This window comes from Anguilla anguilla, chromosome 16 (genome assembly GCF_013347855.1).
Source record: "Anguilla anguilla isolate fAngAng1 chromosome 16, fAngAng1.pri, whole genome shotgun sequence".
Classification (NCBI taxonomy): Eukaryota; Metazoa; Chordata; class Actinopteri; order Anguilliformes; family Anguillidae; genus Anguilla; species Anguilla anguilla.
Window position 1 is genome coordinate 11,126,907 of NC_049216.1, and position 18,245 is coordinate 11,145,151.

An 18,245-nucleotide genomic window follows, 5' to 3' on the forward strand; every position below is an offset into this window, starting at 1 on the left:
TGATCTATTAACACATAAATCTGGGGGACAGAGGGACGGTGTTCAGTGCTATCTGGAGGGCTGTACATACATAGATAAGAGAAATTTAAATGGTATAAACACCTTTTTATTATGTCTCCGTTATTGGTGCTAGTTATGAACTGCCTTTCCAAGGTCACCAGTCATAATATCAAGAGTTAGCTATAGTGCGTTGTGCTCAATTTAAAAAAAATATTGTGAAAGAAATATACACTTCAGGAATATCCAGTTGTTTCTGATGCTGAAAAACAAAAATACTAATTTACTGGTAGCATAATTACCTATTTAATTAATCTTAGTCATCATGTTTGTTAAATACACATAACACAAGTATTTAAGTGTAATCTTTACCAGGTTTATTTGTGAATATATTTTATTAATGTATTGCTGAATGAGCCTGTTAAAATCTCTGCATTCAATTGAAGTAGTTCTAAAATGTGTCATATAGGGACATATCATATTTTTGAGCATGAATTGTCTATTTGTGTTGAGACAAATGTGTTGTGTCTATGAAAAAAGTGTGTGTGTGTGTGTGTGTGTGTGTGTTGTGAGAATAATCAACTCAGAATTTGAAAAAAAATTACATTTATTAAACAGAAATGTAATTCTCTCATATGTACAATTGTCCAAAAAGGCAGAGACCGAATTTCCTATTCCAGATAAGTAATTGAGTCATCCATAAATGTAAGCTATGAAAAGCAATAATTGATGTTTCATGGAGGAGACAGACATTTCCCAGTCAAGGGAAAATGCAATACTCAGTAACGACAGAGTTCTCCTTCTGTAGATAGTATAAGATATCATAGAACTGTAAAACCCAGGTCTAGAAGTAAGAATAGAAGATTGGTATTGTATTTATTTTTATTTTTTGGCCTTTAATGTGAATGGACCCAAAAAGACTGGAAGCGAGAGGCACTTGTACTAATACATCCAATTAGAAGGATCACCGCCACAAGGTAAGTGGATTGTGGGAAATGTGGTATAATAAATAGACACAAATAGGAGAAAACAAGGTGGCCTACCCAAAAGAAAATTATTCCAGAAATACTTTACAAAATAAATTTTCTCCTGCATATTTTTATTCCCTGAGGTTGTTAATTCATGGTTTTAATTCATTTTCGAACCACTCCATTACTGTCTTCTGATTGGCTGCCAACCATTTTATGTTGGCTTTTGTTCTCTCGATGGACTGATCCACGGCCAGTGTGCCTGACCCAAACCCAGCCTCAGCATTGTCTGCCTTGAACTGCTCCAGCTGTGGTATCACAGGAAATAGATATTACACGCAAATCTGTCACATATTCTGCATAAAAGAATATACAGTTGGAATACTCGCAATACCTTGCAAATAATAGAAAATAATAGATACGTGTTTTTTTTCCTTTCAGGTATGATTCTAGCATGACACTTTCTTAACATTAGCTGCAATATAGTGATGTCATCGTAAGGTCATGACTATTGTAGGTCTTTACAATTAAATTGACTCCACCAACCTCTTGGACTTAAGTCTCAGTTTTTGTGAGATGTGCCCAGTACTGATTACAGTCTGAATATTTGAATGTTAATGTGGACACATATTATTACATCCCCACACAAATTCTAATTTATATGTCCATCTACAATATTTGCTCAAAGTAAAATACAGTAAATTGCACACAATTATAGATGTAATAAATTATGGATAAATGCTGCTATGTAGTAGCTTGGTGGTACATGATATCAGTAGCTCAGAAGGTTGGAGCTGGTTGGACCTTGATCGGGCAAGCTTGTAAATGTCATTTATTTGTCACCAAATAATTTCTCAATTCTCTTCAGTTTTTCATAGCTCTGTGAGTTGTACCAGCAAAGTCTAAAAATCTAATTTAGGTATATACATTAAATAACCACAGAATGATCAACGTGGAATAAACTGTGATATTATTCATAGAATCGTAGAATTTTGGCACTAAAAGTTAAAAATGTATTGTCAAAAGTGTAGCCATACATTTTTCATTTATCAATTAGATATTCAACAACATTTACCTGTTTGAGCTCAAATTCTGTTGAGAACCTCTTAGTCACTCCGTTAATAAGGTTTGAGAAGGAGAAAGACCCTCCGCCATACCTTGGAAACAAAAGGCGAGAATGTATGCGGTCAGGCTCTGGGAGACAAAAACCATTCTCACAGAGAACAGGATCATTAAGCATGCAGATCTACCCAAGGCCCGCGATGCATCCAACTCACTCTGTGAATATGTAGTCCCATTTCGCTCTGACAAAGTCCCAGGCCAGAGGCTGGCCCACCACATTGCTGGCGATGTACACGATGGTAGAGGTGGCGTCCTGCTTCCTAATTTTAGTTGGGTCCAGGGTGTACTCCAGGTACCTGGAATAATGTGGGGGGTTAAATTTTCAAAGCAACGGTGAGGATGATTGCTCTTTGTCTTCCTCTTCTGTGCCTTTTCTATGACACAGATTTAAAGCAAACTGGTTTAAAGGATTCTGTCTCTGTGTGGAAATGGGAGCTTTACTGGGTTTCCGTTGGGCATCTCCATAACCCGTGTCAGTCATGCGGTGGTCTGAATGTGTACAGTAACCTGGTGTGTGCGGTGAGTGCCTGAGGGGGGTCCTGGTCCATACTGACCTGTTGAGCAGCCAGGGCTCTTTGGTGCAGGCCAGAGCGGACCTCAGCTTCTCTGCCTCGGAGGCCATGGAGGCGTTCAAGAACATCTCCCAGCCAAAGTCCCACTCGGCCACGCCCCCGGCAGCGATGGCGCTGCAGTAAACCGTCGTCCTCAGGTTGGGGTGGATCCTGAAACGCACGGAGCCGTCGGTGTGTATTTATGTGAACCGCCAAATTCGTGTGTGCAGCAGAACATTGAACAGGTATTATGGAGTAGGCTGGCATTCAAGGAACAAGGAAGGCGATTGCGGTCACCATTAGACATAGATTTCAATCCAGGGTAAGGCACTAGGCCTACTGTTTAACCCCAGGTTAAGGTGTTTAACCTGAATATCTTCAGTAAAATCCAACTCATGGTTAGGGAACTGGGCTTGTACTTTTCAAATAGCATGTTCAGTTCCCAGGTGGGGCACTGGCGTTGTATGCTTATAGTAAAAAGTCCAGTGTTAATTAAACTCCAACAGAGTACATACAAGTCCAGTAGGAACTATACGGACACTGTAAGAGTTGATTTAACACTTAATATTTCACTTTACTCAAGCGAGGTAATTAACCTGGATTGCTTCAGTAAGTGACCAGCAGTATAAATGGATCTCATATATAGAATGTAAGGTGTCTAAGGCACTTAGGCCAAGAGCATGTGCTAAATGCCTACAATGTAAATCGTATGTAAGAATCTGATTTGAGAAAGCTCCCCTCTATAACTGTCTGAAACAGGAATGATTCAACAACAATTCCGGGTGGCCTAGAACTGTGTTCTGGAAAAAGGATTGGCTGGGGGGGGGGGGGGATAGGACAGTTACCAGGTGACCAAAGGACAGGAAGCTGGTAGACTCACGGGTTAATGTCTGGGTTCATCATCCACTCGTTGAACCATCCTGTGGTCAACTCCTCACAGCCTTCCACCCCAGTCCTACAGGCCATCCTGATGGCATTGATCTGGTTATACCTGGGGACACAGGGTAAGCCAGTGGGACTGAGCTCCACAAAGGGTGTACCATTAAAGGCACCAAAAAGCCTCTAGCCTCGAATTACTCACTGGTCAGTGTGACCCTCAGGTACTTTGGTCCAGTTGGAAGTAATTTGTTTGAAGTATTCAAAAAGAGGTCCAACTTTAGTCTTGAGGTAAGCCTACAAACACAAACACGCATGGCTGTCAGTCTGTTTTTTTTTTTTTTTAAACTAAAATTCCATAATTTATTTTACAAATAATGCAATATAATACAATACATAATCCTAACATGAATTAGCCAATATTCATTGTTCAAAGGTTTTGTTTATAACCTTCTGCGATTTTCTGAAAATGTAAACCCCTCTGAGTAGTTATTAGAAATTTCTAAGGATATACATGTTACGTTGACAAACCTGCATTGGTCCATAGACCTCAGTGCGATCAAACATGAGGGTGAAGTAGTCCAGGTTGTCAAGAGCCGATTCCCATGGCATGTATTCTGTTTCGCTGGAAAGGTACCTGGTCGTGCTCAGAGCCAACGTCGTGCTGGTTTTATTTGCCCTTTAAAGGCAAAAAAAACAAAGAAACATGATTTGTACAGTCCTCTGTCAAGGGGACAAAACAGGTTGAAAATTTGTGATTAGCAGGTGAAGTAAGGCCACTGAAACCACGGGAAGCCCTCACCTTGCAAGGTTAAAAGCATCATCCACAAGCTGGGCCCTGTTGATGGCTGGAATGACCTGCAGAAAAGGACAGACGGACACTTTGAGCAAAAGCATCAGAGAGTGTAGAGTAGGCTAATCGCCCTGTTATCTTAACTCTCAACAAACCCTAAACTCTCATTTATTCAATGTTGAATACCCCTGCTTGTGCTACATGAAACACCAGCTCCAAAAATCTGTTTACTCTTCACCATGTCCTTAAATTTCGAATGCTGTTCAATTTGTGGCGTGGGGAGCGCATGCACCTCCCCTCACACCCTCGCCTCCTGCAGTCACCTCCACCACACCAGACAACGGCCACAGCCCAGAGGGTTTAGAGCGGAGCGGCAGTTAGCTCATAATCCAATGTGGCTTATCCCCGGACTTATAAACATCCCTGTAAAGGGGCTCATGCTTGCTTTTACTGCCTCTTTTGTGGCCACCTCCATTGTCACTGACATGACAGCTTTCCAAGGTCAACTTGTAAACTTCAAGAAACGCATAGTATTAGATTTTTTTAGTTAACAGAGACTAAAAAAACTAGTCTAGTCACACAGCTCGTAGTGTAGCTCTTTACCTGGTGATTGGTGTTCAGCTGAATGAGGAGGCGGTTCCAGTTCTCAAGGTCGTAGTTAACCCTGTAGTACCCGGTGACATTGAGGTTGGCTAGCACCCAGCCTTCTGCAGTCAGAGTCATGTTTTTGTTCGTGTCTGTAGGAATAAACGATGGTGAAAGGTCAGGGTTAGTGAGGTACTCCTGCATGAAATTGATGCAAATGTTTCTCCGCCCTGGACCGTACCTGCTCATTCACAAAGTCTGGAGATTGGGTCATTCAACGTAAAGGCAAACTCGACTGGAATTCAACAGGTACTGAGTAAGCCGCACAGATTCTATTTAAAGGCTCCATACCTGATTTTTTCAGCAGCCAGTACTGTCCTTGGTCCACTTCTGTCTTCATCCACTTTATGGGGACGAACCACTCATAACTGTGGTCAAAAAAAGTGACATTTACTACTTCAACTGCAGTACAGCAGAGAAACGCAGGCGTTTCTGAGCACAACCTTACCGCACGGCACTCTTGCTATTTATTTTGTATTTATTTTATGGGGTTAGTACCATTTAAACCGCTCATACTAATTAGGTGTGTGTACTTATGTAGTCCTAATTGTATATCGCTCTGAATAAGACTACAAAACTACAGAACCGTGATCACCATTACCATCATAGGGCAACTCTACATATTACCGTTACCATCATAGGGCAACTCTACATATTACCAATATCATCATAGGGCAACTCTACATATTACCAATATCTAGTGCATAACCAACAGCCGAGAAAATTGAGATTGACAGGTCCGAGACGTACTTGTACTCAGACGGCCTGTCCGGAACCGACTCGGGGTCCAGGAGGAAGTGCTGCTGGGATACCTCCCCGGTCGCAGTGTTGATTGTGACCACAGGGAAGCCCATTTGCAGAACCCAGCGGTTCATGATTTCATGCACAGTGTGGGGCAGGGGCGTGTTGGTCTCTACCACCGCCTAGCAACGAAAAAACGCAACAGCCAATCAACCATGATCAACTCTCACCATTTTAGCTAAGAGTTGAATGACACTCGTTCATCGTTAAATCTTGCCACACTAGGTACAATTCAGTAAAAAATGTGCCTTTCACAGGTAAAGATGCCATATCACAGGTCTTCAACCAACATTACCCTACACTCAAATTGGCAGAGTGATGCATTATATAGCTACATATACTTGAATACTTGGATTGTTGTATAATACTTTTGTTTGTGATGTGTATAAGATCAAATGTATAAAATAACAAATATCTATGTTCAGAATACACAAGGTGCAGGCATAACAGAAAACAGACACCTCTAATAGGCATTAAAATGCCTGTGGGAACTTTTTAACTACTACTGTGTTAGAGCAATATATTTCTGTTCGGATTTGTGGACAGCATAGCACGTCACATTAATACCTTCCTAACAACCACCTCCAATAATTATATTATATATAATCATATTATGTATAATGGAAACAAATGACAACTTTTAAGATGAAGTTTGAAGATAACTTACCATTTGAAGATGATCCCAGAGATCTGTGTACACCGTGTTACTGAATGCAAATTGATTCAGGTATGACTGCACAGAGAAAACATTTGCGTTAGCTAGGATATACAGTACTGTGTCTACTCTTTGTTTTTATGTGTAATTGAAACTGTCAGCCTGTTCCTTTGCTCTAGAAGAGAACAGACTAGAATGTGTTTTGTCAGAAAGGAATTAACCCACTTTTAACTTTGTAGCAGCATCTGTTACAAGATGACTGCAGGCTTCCAGTCAGCCAGAGGAGTTGCTATTATGCAGTGAGTTTGGTCATGTCCTCGTCAATGAAAACCCTGTGTTATCTTATGGATAATTATGATACCCTGAGTCACCCCTGGCCACAAGCAGCCCTTGTCATAGTCAGGATTTAATTACAGGTATGCTGCATGCATGTAAATACATACATAATGCATGCACCTCATAGAGTTACACAAACCATGCGATACTTGCACGCACACAAGAACACAGGCCTGTACACACACAACCACAAACTCACGGCAGGTTCGCCGCGCTAACTCACGCTGAGTCCTTTGGCGAAGACGGCCTCCGTGAGGAACTCTGAAAGCATCCTCAGTACCGATGCTCCCTGCAGAGAGAAAACCCACAATCCTTCACTCTCGCTGCACTTCCTGTTTATGTCTCTTTCTTCACCTCATAACGTGGATTTCTGCACAACATAAAATGGCCGTACGGTAAAATTTTCCTTCATTTCCAGGATGGATTCTGGATTCACCATTAAGTCACCATTTCAGCTTAACTCCAGGAGTCGCTGCCAATCAGAAGGCGGCGTGTCGTACCTTACTGTAGGAAATGGCGTCAAACAGCTCGCTGATTTGCTCTGGCTTGTTGATCTCCTCCTCTTTGGAGGAGAGAGGGTGGGAGGAGGTCAGGGCGTCGATGGCGAACACCCTGTGCACGTCGTTCAGGACGATCAGCTCTTTCTGTGGAGGACAGTGCCCCAGAGTCACACATTGGGACAAAAGCGCCAAGTACCCGCCGCACCGCCAAAATTCGCACAGCAGCTCTTGACAGGAGAAATCAAATCAGCGCCGTTTCTTATTCATAGCGTCAGTATTATTATCCTCACTGTAGTTTTCATGATAATTCAGAACAATCAAAGCAGCAAGGACGGATTAGTGAATCTTCTGGTAAAACTGTCCACACAACACGGAGATTAAACAAAATGATTAGAAGCGGGGGTTTAAAACAACGATTAGAAAACACGACTCGAAGAGCACCGGCGTGTGACGCACCAAGCCCCACGTGGGTTCCGCGTGGTCCGCACCGAGATACTCGACGTAGGAGGCGAACCCTTCGTTCAGCCACAGGTCGTTCCACCACTTGAGCGTCACCAGGTTCCCGAACCACTGCGGAGGAGGAGAAGCCACACGGCCAGTGAGGACACGGACACGCCCGAGACGGGGAGGCGAAGGAAGGGCGCCGCCCGTGGCGACCCGCGTACCATGTGAGCCAGCTCGTGCGCGATGATGGTCGCGATCCTCTCCTGGTTCCCGTTGGAGGACATCTTCGGGTCGTACAGAAGCGCCGTCTCCCTGTAAGTGATGAGACCCCAGTTCTCCATGGCCCCGGCGTTGAAGTCGGGTAGAGCGATCTGGTCTAAAAGGAGGAGGCCATCTTGACTTTAGACAAAGGCATCTTCCTGATTGATGGGCAATCCTTTTCCCCATTAGGTTTGCACGCACACATACTTAAACAAACATGCTTAAAACCCCACCTGATTTAGACAGTGGGTAGGTGGAATTGTAGTATGATTCAAAGAACTTCAGGATCGGTCCGGTCTTATTGAGGGCATATTCCCCCTGGCCTTCGACAATGGCTGTTCTACGAGCCCAGATTCGAATCTAAACAAAAGAAGAACAAAGGAAGTATCTTGAACGACAGGAATGTCCGTGGCCATATCCAATTAGTTGTGCATTGTTGCCATCTAGTGGTAAAGTGAAGGTATTGTTAAGGTTTTTTTGGGGAGCCACTCACTTCAAAGCTGCAATTCATGCTTTCTGACAAAAAAACCTCTTACTCATCTGGTCTGTGATCTATCCTCATCTGACTATATTCAGGAGCATACCTGCTAGCAATGCATGGCTAAGCACAAATACTTTCAGCATGGCTGTTGATGATCTCAGTGAATTCTGTCATGCATACAAATATATTTTCATTTTTATAGGTTTCTTTTTCTTTCATTTACTTCTGTACGTACATATGTCACAAATCACTGCTTACTGCTCTTTCAGTTTCTCAGATTAGGATGTAGTGATGCTGTTGTGCATTAAGCAAAGTGAATATCTTGAGGAGGCACACAGTGTTTGGATGTGGGAAAAGAACACTCAAAATTACCATAACATTGTCCTCCGTTGCCTGGATAAAGTTAAACTCACTGACAATAAATGCCAGCAGGTACGTGGACATTTTCTTGGTTGGTTCAAATGTGGTCCGGGTGACCGCGGTGCCATTGATAGTGGTGTTTACTGAGGCTATGGGGGAACAGAGAGGAGGTATTCTGAAACAGCAGTACACATTGTGTCTTTATGTACACAAAACACCTTCCCTGAGATAACAAGAGCAAAACTGACCTTTTCCAGGAGAGCAGAGAACAACAAAAAGTTCATTTTCACTTGTGTCCGGGACCTCAGTCTGAATGGCTCAGTCTTTACATGTTGCAAATAGCATTCTAGGCCAGGGTGCTAACCGTTTAAATAAAATGATTCTTTAAAAAAATTCAGTTAAAAACTGAGCAACATTTATATTACTGTTGACCAACGATAATTGCAAATGGTGGCAATTATTTTATTTATTTGTAAAACTCAGACTCATTAGATATAGTCTTGCTCGTTCTAAAAGAAATCATGCTGAATCAGATTGGTTTGCGTAACTGTTGCTACCAATCAGTGGTACTTGAACCTCCCTCACCCTCATTTGAACCTATAATGTTCTGTGTAAGCACAAGCAGTATTAAATGTAAACACACATACAACAGAGATTTAGTAGTATGTTATTCAGCACCTTCAAATAAATAAAAAGCAATTCTCAGGATAACAGACTTTTAACAGACGGTCACGGGCAGTGTCTACCCCGTGAGACTGATCCTGGGTCAGTTTCAGCTCTTGGAGCGGGGCACTCACCAACGTCCTTTCCGTTGGAAAGAGCCACGGTGCCAGGCCGGTGGATGAGAGTGATGTGGAAGACGGCTTTCATCGCGGGCTCGTCGAAACACGGGAAGGCCTTTCGGGCGTCCGTCGGCTGCATTTGAGTCGTGGCGACAACTCTACAAAATAAGTTTATTAAAAAGTGAGCGTTGATTTTAATTTCCCACTCAGGCTCTGACTTCATCCCATCCAAGGTCCAGGATACAGAACACAACTAAAAGTCATTCAAATGAGTCGAAGAGCGTTTCAGCACAGAGCGCAATATTTACAGGTGTTCGCACTGATCTTGATCAGCAGTGGCTGGATCATACAGAATATGCAGTGTGAAAAGAACATGTTAGCGATAAATAGTTCAGGCACTGGATTCATATTTAAATGTACAGAAATAATCCTCTTCGAGACTACTGCAAGTACTGAGGCTCAAGCAATAATTAATGAAACAGGGAGAGCTAATAGAACAGTGAAGACTAAAGCCATACTCATCATTGTTTATTGGTAATCTGGTGTCCATTTAGTAAAGATCTTAATCTTAATCTTTATTCCGACTCTGAAACCATGTCTTGTATCACAAAGCTTTCCCTGTACCACGCACGAAAAAGAAATATAGAAATATATATATTGAAATATAGACTTACTTCTTCACTCCATCCTCAACATATTCACTTCTGTAGAAGCCTCCAAGGTCATCAGCCAGCTCTCCTCTGAATTGAGTCTGCAGCTCATAGGACTTTCCCGCTGTTAGTTTTCCATTCAGCTGAACCACAAGATACTGGGTCTGTTCCTGCAGCCAGGTCTTCGTAATGGCTGGAGGAGCTGACCCATCCACCGCGAGCAGCTTTGCAAGGAACCCATCGAACAAGGTCAGCTCCAGCTTGTTGGAGTGAATGAGGATCAGGTCCGTTTCCTTCACACATCTGAAGATCACGCTGGAATCCCCCGTAAACATGTACATGCCCTGTGCGTCTGGCTCAAGATGGGGCCACAGGGTCACGTTGTAGGTGTCGGGCATCAGGGAGTCAGGCAGCCGGTACCTGTGCCATGGATCATTGGGTGGAGCAGGTGAGGTTGGAACGATGGGAGGGGGCTTGACCGTGGTGGTCACCGGCTCGACTTCAACGTTCTTGGATTTCTCTTGAGCGTAGACGACCGACAAGGCAATGATGGTGGCCACAGCTCCTGCCCCCAGCACTATACCTACTACCCCCAGAGTCTTGCTGATATAAAAGCCTTTGGCCATCTCTGACGGGTTGAGGAGTGAGAAGATCTATCTGCCGAATTTGGGGCTTTTTATTTAAGCTCTCTGTCAGCTCTCCACCCACCAGAGTTAATAGCTGATCTATTAACACATAAATCTGGTGGACAGAGGGACGGTGTTCACTGCTATCTGGAAGGGTCATAGGAACCTAGATGATGAAACAGAAATATACATTTTTAAAACTTTTCCATTGTACAACGTTGCCTACTATACATCCTTTCAAATTGAGTAATCACCACTCATGCTCGGTTTCCTGGCAAGCACCCTCAAATGGCATACTCCTAACTGAAGCTCGGTTTCCTGGAATGATATTCAGTGTTAAGATAGTCACACAGCCATGTTTGGATATGCAATGCAGTGTGTTAAAATGAGTGTTTGAATCTCTTTCTGAGCAATGTTTGTTTATAGTGGCATTCAGTGTAGACAAATGTACATTCCTGTCTCTTTAAAAACAATGCGCCAAATTAAAAATTAATTGGAATTAATCTTGCTGATTTTAAGACCTCTCACCATTTGACAGAAAATAAAGTGTATTAACTATAGTTAGTCTGACACTTAAAGATTTAAATCTTCTTTAGATGTACACTGGTAAAATGTCATTTGTTTGGAACAGAATTTTTCAATGACTTCTGCAATTGCCAACCCAAGTGATTTTACACTGGCCTTTACAACTGAAATCATAAAAACAGTATTGTGCCTGGAATAGGTAATAAGAGTGACATAAAAGTTAAAGTATAACTGATGGCTAGATACTCTCCTCTTTATTATCTAACAGGAACAGACTTCAACCAAATATACCCTCATGGACATTTTGGAGAAGAGTTTGTGGTAACAGAGAGGGAGCTGGGACATTGACCCAGAACAGAGAGTCAGGGTTGCCAAATCAGGATGATTACCCCTCAAGTACAGAGAGTTTAGAAAGAACGCACATATGTGGACATAGTCTTGAACATGTGCTTCTGGAAGTCAGCTGAGAATGAGGGATTTTAACAAAATTGGTTTGATCTACTGTTTAGTTATGGTTCTGCAAAATTTGAACAGGAAGATTTGAACAGAAAGCTTTTCTGAAGACTTTTAAAAAAAGTTTGTTTCTGCAATACTCATTAGGCCATGATTACATTTCATATTCAACAAATTTCACTCATCTCCAGCAGTCATTGTATTAAATATCCCACTAAGAAAATCAAAATTCACATTTGTTTTACGTTTTGTTTTACGCCAAGCTGAAACAGGAAGTGGGACTGAAATGATGCTGGTGCTAAGCTACGTAAGCATTAAATTGTAAGCTGCCAGAAGTGTGTGGTAAAGCAATTTACATGAAAAGCGAATGGAGAAATGTATGACCCTCTAAACAATGTGAAAAATACGTTGAGGTAACAGCTTGGATTTGTTCTAACACAGACAGTTCTTCTATAGCAAATGGAAGCCCATGGTCCTTAGAAAGGTATCATTTGCCCATGGTGAATAAGTGACAAAAAATCTAACAGCATTTCTGTAGATGCGGTCCCTGCCTGTTTTCAGGGGATGTGGAGGACAGAAATATCAGGTACTGTAGCTTAGTACACCCCAGACAGATAGCATGTTACACAAATCAACAATAAATTCTCCCCACAGAACAAAGGAATTGGACATAGTGCTCAATACATGAGGATGTAGTTTGAGAGTCACTGAAAAATGGGTGAAAATATTGTTGCCGCTAAAAGAACGCAGCAAGTGTGATTTATAGATATTAAAAACCTTGATGCCATGCCTCTGGGTGATACCCCTTATGAAGAGTCAACAAAAACGTGTCATATCATATATCTGACCAATCAAAAGTAATGTAGCCTGGATAATCTGTTCTGAGTCATATTTTATGAATGGAAGCAATTTAGCGATAATAATTATCCTAAGATAGGCTAATGAAAGGCAGATTGTGTAGGCTTTAAAATGTTGAGAGTGAAAACTGTTCTGCAGCTTAGAGAATATGTATTTGTGACTAAGAGACAGACAGCACTCTACCTCCCACTGTCATGGTAACACTAGAGACTGTAATAGGACACTTGAGCCTTTCGCTGGGGTATACTGCGGTATATGAAATTGATGATGAGCCAGGTTGATGAAAAATAGCATCCTTTTATGGCATATATATGACACCCCTGTTCCCGGCTGACTTCATCTCAAAGCTCATAAACTCAAGGTTCACAACCCTAGTCAATAAAATCTCACCTTGTGCATTGTTACATTATCAACCCGTCTCTGTGCCTTTGTTCTGGCATAAGAACATTTGAAATCATTGTAACATTTTTTTGACGTTTAACCACAAATGCAAAAGAAAAACAAACTAAACATTTTCACTCTACAGGAAAAGACCTGTTCCACACACACACACACACACACGTCACCATGTAGTTAAAACAGTCTTGACCTCACCATCGCTAAACAGCCAACCACCCCCAATCATTACAGGAAAGAAAGAGATGTTTTCAGATTTTCAAAGTAATTTTAATCAATAATTACTGAATGACATACACCTGAATTGAAACAAACAAAGAAGTGCTAAAATGCAGAAACTCTTTCAAAAAACTTTCAAAAGCCTTTAGAACAAGAGGCAGACATCTTTCTTTTTTATGTAATTTTCCAAAAGAAACAATAAAAAAGTGATAAGGGGGGAATTCGCCATATACTCACACAAAATGCGTTCCACAATGACTCTGCACATGTAATCTCTGAGACCTTTGCCATTTTGGGTTTATCTCGGAAATATCTACGCGCGATTGCTAAAACCTTCAGATGTCCACACACACAGGCGCCAGTGTTTCCGACAGCTGGGAATCCATAAAGGAAAGTCCTCGGCAAAATAGGAAAATATTTTCCCCTCGAAAAACTATTTATTTAGCCTACATTTGCATGTCCATTTTATCTTGCAGTAGATAAAGGGTGTTTTTGATAATAACGACTGCATATGAGAGGAACTGGAGACAGGGATGTGGAGGCAGCCCTTCGGTTCATGAACTGGTGGGTGCGTGAACCAAGGTTTCCAGGGTCTATTCAGGGTGGGACACAATCATACCTATGAGCAAAGCATGTCATTTTGTTTCAATATTCAGCTAAATTCATGGGCAATATGCTCAAGGAACGTGAGTAAGGGGTATTTACATGTACATAACATATGGCACAGAAATGTTCCCCACAAGCCTATGTTTAAGGCCTGTGGTTTGCACATACTTCTATACAGATGTACATGCTCTTTATAGTATCAGGGCTGCCATAAGCATACGTAACCATCCAGTAAAGGTGGCAGTAAACAGAAGTGGAAGATTACAGCGCCTATCTCTTTGTGGATTATGTCATGTTCCATCCTTACTAGGAAAATTTTTCGACGTTTACTTCTTCGAAAAATGGTCAGATTATGCTACGACCTGAGGGACCAATGGCATGAAACCACTGAAAGCAACTAACCATTCAAACGAGAATGACAGCCATTTCTGGGTTATCTATCCTATCAATGTGTCCTCTAAGGCTGGATTATGCAACAGGTATCTGAGGCTCAGCTGTGCATATTATTATGAACTTCGATGGTTTGTGGTTGTTACATTACATTACATTACAGGAATTTAGCAGACACTCTTATCCAGAGCGACTTACACAACTTTTACATGTCCAGTCCCTTCGCTCCCCACCCCCACCTCACCCTGGATTGGACAAGCGCCTATCGATAATGGATGGATGCACTCAAGATTTCAGATTATTTTGTCCCTCCCCCCCCCTCCCCCCTCCTAATATTCCCCTTCTCCCCTGACTTCTCCACGCTGCCATTTCAGCAGATCACCTTTGGTCTCCTTCCCCCGTTCAGGGCAGTTTTACGGCCCGCCGATGTGAGAAAGGGTTGAAAAGCTTTGAGCTGTCGTCAGCACGCTCGAAACCATCTGCGCAACCTTTCGCAAAGTCCACCGGGGTGTCATAAAGCAAACTCATCCTCAATGTCTGGGTGTGGAGCGCCTGCACTGAGACACTGCCCACCTCACCTCTCCACAGGGAGCAGATTAACCCTTTCAAGAGCAGGTTTTTTTTTTTTTTCCATCAGCATTAGAATATTCAGTTAAGAACACTCTAACCACACATTTGTGAGCTTACGCTTTAAAGTCGGGATGGACAGATTGATCGGCCACCAATCGCTATCGGCCGATAGTTCAAAAACAAGCGAATAGTAGTCTATTTTTTTTATTTGTAATTAAAGAGGTGATTTTCATTTGTCTGTCAGATATAAATATAATTGCACTTTGTTTTCCATATTCAGTGTTTCCCCTATAATTGTGCATACATGGTTGGCTGCCAGTCAACAAAATGTTTTTTAAAAAATGCCGAAAATCTATTCATTTGGAAATCAATAATCGTTTGCCTTGGGAGCCTCTGTGGGGCGCTGTTCTGAAATATGAGTCAACCGCTGTGTTGTTGTCTGGGAAACTTTATGCAATGAGAGCGAGGGGCCAGCTTTCGGTTCTCAACCTCAGCAGCGGATGTACTGTTGCCCCCTGCTGATATCTATGATTTTCGCTCAAAAAGCAAGTTTCCCCATTGGGCTCCATTCATTTCTGACAGCAGTGTTCATAGAACTTATGGAAACAAATCGGTATTGCCTGACGTTATCCCAAAACAATCATTTCGGTGCATCCCTACTTTAAAGGGTTAAAGGCGAATCATAACTGAACCTTGATTGAGAGCATTCTTGTGGTGGGAAGTTAAATATCAAGCCAGAACATTAAGGACTGATTTACACAGGTCCCAATTTGCTCTTTCTTTCACTGAATGCACATTTATATAATGGGCCTTGTATGAAAATCATATTCAATTTTGAATACACACTTTTCGTTATTATATCACCTGAAGCAACTATTTGCTTGGTTTAATGTTTCGTGCATTCACACTCCTCCTGACTGCAGCCCCACTGGCTGTAACCTGTTTCAGCACTGCTCTGGAATGAGAGAATAATAGTATCTGCTTAAGTACTTAGGGGGAAAAAGATCCCTTTGACCTTTGCCACCAGGAACAATATAAGAACAAAAATCTTTATTGGGCACTATATATACAAGCCAGTGTGTGAGTCATGTCCAATCCTAATATGTTCCTGTGACCCAGCAGCTTTTGCAATTTCTTTTTTTTGTGTGTGTTTGCTTGTTCTAGCACCATATATACAACTCATTAAATATCCATAACATGTCTTTGAACAGATTCACTTGTTTGCACTGAAATATCTTCCTAATTTTATCCACTTAACTGGAAAGTTGCCAAACCTGTGTAAATTTCAGAAACTCGACCCTAACACCAGACAAGAGATTTACAATCAGCTGGTAAAATCAACCGCTAAAATCTTTGCACAGACTTAGTTTTGATGCACTAGCTCTCCGCATTGACTCTCACTAATGATGACGTAATAAAGGTAAGTTCATATCACAACATGCCCAATAGCAAAACATTAATATGTGTGTGGGTGCACATGTAAGTATATGTAGGTCCTAAAGTTCAGCTTTCAGCTCTTAAAAAGTTCCAGTTGACATTTGAAAAAAAGGCTGGCTCTTTCACTGGAGACGAGGGAGAACGCACATTTCCCACAACCGAACAGAAACCCCAAGTGGAAAAATGAGCCAGCGCGACCACACAGACTTACCCGGAGAGTCGCGCAGAGAGAGGGGAGCAGGAAGGGGTCTCCTCAGGCGAGCCTCGTCGCGGCCCCGCAGCGCGAGGGGGGTGGGGGGGGGGGGGGGAGAACGGCCCCCTGAGTTACGGCTCTGGCTGGAAGGCGGCGCAGCGGCTTCGGGCCGCTCTCCGTGAGCGGGGTGCAAACCGCGCTGGAGGGAGGCGGAGGCGCGGAGCTTCAGGACGGGACGGGGCGGTCCGGAGCCTGCTCTCACGCAGGGCTCTCCCGCCAGCGAGCCCCCGGGGCGATCCCGTGACCCCGCGCGGCGTTCGCGGCCGGAGGACCGGGTCGAATGCGCGGCTGCGGTTGCGGTCACACACGTGCCGTGCCGTGCCGGCCCTTCCCGGTGACCCGCTACGCTCCTGCACGTCGCCGGGTCAATCCCAAAAAAAACTTTCAACTGCAGACATTACGGAGGGCTTCACCCAAGACGAAAGCCGCCAAGATGACACTTTTTTTATACAAGTGATATTTTTACACCTGTTTCACAGAGTATTTCGTTTTCTTTTTTTGAAGGAGTGAGAGGACACAAAATAACTACTGTACTTGTTAAATCATTCTTAATGAGTCCAGCCACAACCAAACTGTGATTCTGGAAAATTCCCTTTCCAGGGCTAAACTTTCCAGCAGAACTTGAGGCAAATGTACTACCAGATAATCCATTGTTGAACTGAAGATGATTAAGCATGTTCACTTCCTATGTTAAAAGGGAAAATCAACCAATCTACATGTCAGCAGCAGCATCAACGCACACAGCGCCAGAGTTAGCTAAACAGATATCAGCTTCCAGCCGTCACCCCTTGGCTGAATCCTTACATGAACTGTTGTACAGCTTGCAAACACCTGGTCCTTCTGTTCCTTGGGGTTAGGAATTACAGGAATGTGACTCGCAGTGCCCTCATGTGTTTCCCTACAAAGCTGGACGGCTGGATGTGACCACGCATTCCTACGTACGAAAACCTTTACATCTGCGCAGGCAGGAAGCACAGTAATCACGGATACCATGTCGAGAGAAAGGCGTATTCTTGGCTGAAGCACCCATGTAAAAGACCTCACATTCCCCGCACTGCAGCCCAAAGGAGGAAAGAGAAGATCTTACACCTTCATTCCCCTGAAATATGGTCGTACGTTTGACCTAACCGCTGTGCACTGTTTTCATAGTATTTGGATCTGTACCTGATCGCGTGTCTGTAAAATGCTGCTCCACTGCTAATTACCTTTGCGGTCTAAGTTGGGCCTGTTCCATGGTTCTTGACCGGGTTGATTAGAACAGCACTTACCCCTAGAGCAGGGGTGTCCCAAACTTACCCCTAGAGCAGGGGTGTCCCAACCTTATCCCTAGAGCAGGGGTGTCCCAACCTTATCCCTAGAGCAGGGGTGTCCCAAACTTATCCCTAGAGCAGGGGTGTCCCAAACTTACCCCTAGAGCAGGGGTGTCCCAACCTTATCCCTAGAGCAGCGGTGTCCCAACCTTATCCCTAGAGCAGGGGTGTCCCAACCTTATCCCTAGAGCAGGGGTGTCCCAACCTCATCCCTAGAGCAGGGGTGTCCCAACCTCATCCCTAGAGCAGGGGTGTCCCAAACTTACCCCTAGAGCAGGGGTGTCCCAACCTCACCCCTAGAGCAGGGGTGTCCCAACCTTATCCCTAGAGCAGGGGTGTCCCAACCTCATCCCTAGAGCAGGGGTGTCCCAACCTCACTC

General features: G+C 43.2%; 1 protein-coding gene across 1 annotated transcript; it reads right to left on the minus strand.

The window, feature by feature from the left end:
- Positions 1–861: 861 nt before the first annotated feature.
- Positions 862–10,876, minus strand: anpepb (alanyl (membrane) aminopeptidase b). Its single transcript, XM_035396510.1, has 20 exons — positions 10,247–10,876; positions 9,588–9,730; positions 8,803–8,939; positions 8,183–8,309; positions 7,910–8,064; positions 7,701–7,814; positions 7,245–7,388; positions 6,968–7,033; positions 6,421–6,486; positions 5,703–5,875; positions 5,244–5,320; positions 4,911–5,044; positions 4,317–4,372; positions 4,046–4,193; positions 3,720–3,811; positions 3,519–3,629; positions 2,642–2,809; positions 2,243–2,383; positions 2,041–2,122; positions 862–1,273 (listed from the first exon to the last, which is right to left on the minus strand). The coding sequence occupies exons 1-20, from the start codon at positions 10,846–10,848 to the stop codon at positions 1,118–1,120; spliced, it is 2,892 nt and encodes a 963-aa protein (XP_035252401.1). The 5' UTR covers positions 10,849–10,876; the 3' UTR covers positions 862–1,117.
- Positions 10,877–18,245: the final 7,369 nt, after the last annotated feature.

Excerpts from the sequence above, each read along its gene's own strand:
- anpepb (XM_035396510.1), bottom strand. The coding sequence starts at position 10,848 with ATGGCCAAAGGCTTTTATATCAGCAAGACTCTGGGGGTAGTAGGTATA. Across the intron at positions 6,487-6,967 it reads TCTTCGCCAAAGGACTCAGC|TCATACCTGAATCAATTTGC; the intron begins GTGAGTTAGCGC and ends TTCTCTGTGCAG. Across the intron at positions 5,321-5,702 it reads GACAGGCCGTCTGAGTACAA|TTATGAGTGGTTCGTCCCCA; the intron begins GTACGTCTCGGA and ends TTTTGACCACAG.